Source organism: Pristiophorus japonicus, chromosome 11, assembly GCF_044704955.1.
Source record: "Pristiophorus japonicus isolate sPriJap1 chromosome 11, sPriJap1.hap1, whole genome shotgun sequence".
In the NCBI taxonomy this organism is placed as follows: domain Eukaryota; kingdom Metazoa; phylum Chordata; class Chondrichthyes; family Pristiophoridae; genus Pristiophorus; species Pristiophorus japonicus.
This window is the reverse complement of record NC_091987.1, coordinates 51053336-51059335: the sequence shown is the minus strand read 5'-3', so window position 1 is coordinate 51059335 and position 6000 is coordinate 51053336. Positions and strand designations below refer to the sequence as shown.

The window sequence follows — 6000 nt, the reverse complement described above, 5'->3', positions numbered from 1 at the left end:
TAAATAAGACTCAAAGAGATGACTAGAGCTTATACTGTCTGAGCTTGATGCAAACACAAGCTCATGTAAACACATCTCTTGTAGCAAGCCTGGCTTTAGTGCATCAGGCAGTCTCCTAAGTTAATAAAAACAGAAAATGCTGGAAATCTCAGCGGGTCAGGCAGCATCTGTGGCGCGAAACAGAGTTAACGTGACCCTTCGCCATCGACCTGAAACGTAAAATCTGTTTCTCGCCACAGATGCTGTCTGACCCGCTTAGATTTCCAGCATTTTCTGTTTTTATTTCAGATTCTAGCATCCGTAGTATTTTGCTTTTGTCCTAGTCTCCTGAGTTATACTGCCACACTTCCATTGATGCACACCGAAAACGACACTGCATTGTGAAAATGGCAGTATATCTGCAACCTCTTTTGTCTGGCAGCCGAGCTGATAATGCTTCTATTTGTCTATTAGCAGTAATTGATAGTAAGTTAAACCACCTCGATGGGATTGCAAAATGGGATAAATAGTGGTTCGAAAGCACAGATACACAAAATCCGAAGCACAGAATGCACGTTGAGAGAAATGGTAGGGGAATATAACACTAGTGAGCTCAGAATGTTTCTGTATTTGACTTCATGACTATGTTTCTCTGTGACTTTGATTCTAGGTTGAGAAGAATGACGACGCTAATGCGAAAGCTGAGCAAGAGACTACCAAACCTGAAGACAAGGCTCACAAGGCCGCCACCAAAATCCAGGCTAGCTTCCGTGGCCATATAACACGGAAAAAGCTCAAGGGGGAGAAGAAAGGAGAGTCAGCCGTGGCAACGAAGGCGGAGGGTGCAGAGAATAAAGAAGATGCTAAAAAAACAGAGGCTACCAAGGAGCAAGAGGCAACGGCAACAGAACCAACCGTGCCTGGTTCGGAAGGGAAAACAGAAGAGGCAGAAAAGGCGGCAAGCAATCCTGAAGCAACCCCCTCAGATGCTGAGAAGGCATCAGAGGCAAAGGAGGCTCCCACGGAAAACTTGGAGAAAGCATCGCCAGCTGCCACAGATGAAAAGTCCGCGAATGCTGAAAAGGATGCTAAGGAAACAGGAAGCAGCGCAAGTACTGCCACTGAAAGCACTCCATCTTCAAATGTTGCCTCCAGCCAGGAAAAGGAGAAGAAACAAATAGAGGCACCTGCCGCTGAGGCCAGTGATGCAGCAACAAAAGCCCAAACCGAGACAGCTGCTAGCAGCACAGCACCAGAGAAAACAGGTAAGAAATGTAAAACAATTCGAAAAAAACACCCTAAGACACACCTAACATTGGTAAGAATGATGTGGAAGAGTTAAGTTCAGATCTAGAAGCTGTCTGTATAACAAAAGTGTGGAAATATTGGTTTTTTCTTTCATTTTTTTACATCTACTGATTAACATTAAAATTATAAATGACACCGCAATTTTAGATGACTTTTCAGACTGCCAATATAGAAACGTGCTCAAAATTATAATATTTGTGTTGGTAATACTGTTACATTTTCATCAATAATAAATTCAAATATGAAAACTGTCGATCATTCATCATTGAATAATCATTATAAATTTTCTGTTCAAATCAGATTGCATACAGAAGGAATGGTCAGCACTTTAATATGGTAAAGATATCCACTCAACTGCCTTATTGTACCATGATTTTTTTGAGTCAACCTCACCAGTGGTGCTGTGATTATACATAGGGTGACAGAGAAGTATATATGTGTATGTATATAAACTTCCATGTAACTGTAGCAACACGATTGGCTTCAAGTAGGGATTCCCAATTCTGCATCTGTTGCTTTTTCTCTACAAAGTAGAACAGATCAGGTTTGAAATATTACAGCTGCCAATTGACACAGCTCAAAATGTTTTCGCAAGATCCCCCAGGACAAGTAAAAAAACAATGCAAAATCAGGTAAGAGACAAGCGTTGGTATGTTACCATCAAGACAATTAGATTGTTTGAACACAAAATCATGTCTTAAAAATGGTCCGTGAACCACTTATGATAGCTTGCAATTTACTAATGAACCCCTTGTACTTTAGAAGATTGTGCTGGTCTGGACATCCTCCTTTGAGAATGTGCAAATCTCCTGTAAGTTGCCATCTCTGATATTATCCATCTCGATGATCCTATTTCACATGGCCATTGCTATTCATTATAAACTCTCATCTCGTTTTCTTCAGAAGCACCACAACACGATGTCAGTACACTCCACCAGCTGAAGCATGGAAAACAAACTTATACAGATGGCTTTACACAAGTAACACGGGATCAGGGGGATTTATCAGCCTCAATGTGGGGTCTCTAACTAGTTTGGATCTTAGGATGACATAGGATTACACAGGATATACAGCACAGAAACAGGCCATTTGGCCCAACCAGTCCATGCTTGCGTTTATGCTCCACTCGAGCCTCCTCCCGTCTTTCCTCATCTATCAGCATAACCCTGTATCAGCATAACACCATGATGATGATGTATTCCCTTCTCCCTCATTTGCTTGTCCACCCTCCCCTTAAATGCATCTGTACTATTCGCTTCAACCATTCCCTGTGGTAGCGAGTTCCACATTCTCACCACTCTTAGGGTAAATAAGTTTCTTCTGAATTCCCTATTGGATTTCTTGGTGACTATCTTATATTAACATAGAAACATAGAAAATAGGTGCAGGAGCAGGCCATTCAGCCCTTCTAGCCTGCACCGCCATTCAACGAGTTCATGGCTGAACATGAAATTTCAGTACCCACTTCCTGCTTTCACGCCATACCCCTTGATCCCCCGAGTAGTAAGGAATTCATCTAACTCCCTTTTGAATATATTTAGTGAATTGGCCTCAACAACTTCCTGTGGTAGAGAATTCCACAGGTTCACCACTCTCTGGGTGAAGAAGTTTCTCCTTATCTCGGTCCTAAATGGCTTACCCCTTATCCTTAGACTGTGACCCCTGGTTCTGGATTTCCCCAACATTGGGAACATTCTTCCTGCATCCAACCTGTCCAAACCCGTCAGAATCTTAAACGTTTCTATGAGGTCCCCTCTCACTCTTCTGAACTCCAGTGAATACAAGTCCAGTTGATTCAGTCTTTCTTGATAGGTCAGTCCCACCATCCCGGGAATCAGTCTGGTGAATCTTCGCTGCACTCCCTCAACAGCAAGTATGTCCTTCCTCAAGTTAGGAGACCAAAACTGTACACAATACTCCAGGTGTGGCCTCACCAAGGCCCTGTACAACTGTAGCAACACCTCCCTGCCCCTGTACTCAAATCCCCTCGCTATGAAGGCCAACATGCCATTTGCTTTCTTAACCGCCTGCTGTACCTGCATGCCAACCTTCAATGACTGATGTACCATGACACCCAGGTCTCGTTGCACCTTCCCTTTTCCTAATCTGTCACCATTTAGATAATAGTCTGTCTCTCTGTTTTTACCACCAAAGTGGATAACCTCACATTTATCCACATTATACTTCATCTGCCACGCATTTGCCCACTCACCTAACCTATCCAAGTCACTCTGTAGCCTCATAGCATCCTCCTCGCAGCTCACACTGCCACCCAACTTAGTGTCATCCGCAAATTTGGAGATACTACATTTAATCCCTTCGTCTAAATCATTAATGTATAATGTAAACAGCTGGGGCCCCAGCACAGAACCCTGCGGTACCCCACTAGTCACTGCCTGCCATTCCGAAAAGTACCCATTTACTCCTACTCTTTGCTTCCTGTCTGACAACCAGTTCTCAATCCACGTCAGCACACTACCCCCAATCCCATGTGCTTTAACTTTGCACATTAATCTCCTGTGTGGGACCTTGTCGAAAGCCTTCTGAAAGTCCAAATATACCACATCAACTGGTACTCCTTTGTCCACTTTATTGGAAACATCCTCAAAAAATTCCAGAAGATTTGTCAAGCATGATCTCCCTTTTACAAATCCATGCTGACTTGGACCTATCATGTCACCATTTTCCAAATGCGCTGCTATGACATCCTTAATAATTGATTCCATCATTTTACCCACTACTGAGGTCAGGCTGACCGGTCTATAATTCCCTGCTTTCTCTCTCCCTCCTTTTTTAAAAAGTGGGGTTACATTGGCTACCCTCCACTCGATAGGAACTGATCCAGAGTCAATGGAATGTTGGAAAATGACTGTCAATGCATCCGCTATTTCCAAGGCCACCTCCTTAAGTACTCTGGGATGCAGTCCATCAGGCCCTGGGGATTTATCGGCCTTCAATCCCATCAATTTCCCCAACACAATTTCCTGGTGGCCTCTAGTTATGCTCTTCCCCACAAGTGGAAACATTCACTGTGTATCCACTCTATCAAAACCTTTCTTGTGTATGTACTTGTGTGAACACAGTACAGCAAATCCAATGAGAGAAATAAACATTTGTAATTCACCCTGACCATTAGGTATTCTGGCGTCATTGAAATCGAAAACCACTTTCATATTTATTGATACTAAAACTGGCAAATGACTGAGGCTTATATCTATTTCCTTCTGGAGTTAGATACAATCAGCAGGATCATCAAATTTTTAGTGTGCATTTGATTTTTAAAAAGCTCTTGCTTGAGCAACCTTTCTTAAAAAAAATGTTTTTTGAGAAATTCCATAAAAGCCCACTTCGTTCAAAAAGCCCATTTGAATTAAGGAGACAGACAGTTCGAAAAGGGGCATCTCTGGCAGAATATTTGATACGTACTGGTCTGAGGCCAGTATCCAACTAGTTGCAGGTTGAGACTATAAATCTTTGCCAAGGCGAAAACATATTCTGCCAGCTGTTACACAGAGATATGCGGTACACTTGCATATACTTAAAAATAAATAATTAATTGCCATGTGTGAGCAGGGAAGGAGGGCAGTGGTGAGACTTTGTAGTGTACAGTATGTTTCTCTTAAAATGGAGCTTAATTTGAAAAATTGCAACATTGGCATACTCAGTAAAGTAACATTTAAGCAGTTTGCTACATGGGCAAACAGTGCAATCAGTGGTGATTTTCATAACTGATCCTGTCCAGCTGGCTTTCTCAGTTGAGGAGAGATAATTGACCACCTGTTTTGTAATGGCTGTCGTTACCAGCTGTCGCTGAGCCATAGGTACTTTTGTTTTAATATTTTATATAACAGCATTATACACAACACAATTCCTCTGAAGCATTGTTTAGGATTTAAGGTCGTTATTTATGGCTAAAACTCTACATTTTTTTCACAACCACTTTGCGTTGTTCAGAGTGTAAGGGGGTAGCGGGGCAGGGGGGGGGGTGGTCTCTATGATGGGGTCAGGTTCCCTTCTGACCAACTTGAGCGGTTTTGAATCGCTCCCCCTCCCTTGGGTTCTGTACTCTGGATTTATTTGGGGGGTGTGACAAAAGTGCAGAGGACACTGGTTTGATGCAAAGGACTTTGGTTTTATTACAGTCAAAGTATTACAGGCTTATTACTCTAGTAAGAAAATACACGGCCAAACTTAGAATCACTCTAATAAAAGACAATACAAGGAAAGGTACAGGGTCAAACTTATAATCACTCTAATAAAGTACCATACACATTCAAAGGGGGTTGCAGTAAAATGATACCTCCCAATACCTAATTCAAGCTAGGTTAGACTCCAGGGCAGGCAGGGACTTATGCTTACCAATCCTTTTGATAGTGAATGGTAGATGGTCATGTTCTTCCTTCCTTCAGGACTTCGAGGCTGGAAAAGTTAGTTTACAACTGTCATGTTGGTTTCTCTCCTTGTCTTGATGACGTAGTAGCAACCTCCTCTCTCCTTCTCTCCTCTGTTGAAAACAGTGGCCAGTTATATGATTTCAGTGTTCTAATCTTGCCACCAAATCTCTTCAAAATCCTTTATAGAATTTTGGCGGGCTCAGTTCTTCTTTGTACTATCTTGTCAGGCTCGTTAAAGTTGATATGTCTTGGGTGGGTTGATGTTCGAAAACTGTTTCCTGATGGAAATATTAGTTTGGTAATTGCAATGTCCTTTTGT

The 6000-nt window shown here is 42.2% G+C and overlaps 1 protein-coding gene across 1 annotated transcript in view; it reads left to right on the top strand.

Annotated features, from left to right (window-relative positions):
- The first annotated feature begins 483 nt into the window (after positions 1-483).
- gap43 (growth associated protein 43) overlaps positions 484-6000 on the top strand; it is a 212684-nt gene continuing 207167 nt past the window's right edge. Inside the window, exons 1-2 of the mRNA XM_070892693.1 lie at positions 484-567; positions 650-1244. Of these exons, the coding sequence (XP_070748794.1) occupies positions 484-567; positions 650-1244 (679 nt within the window). The remainder of the gene's footprint in view (positions 568-649; positions 1245-6000) is intronic.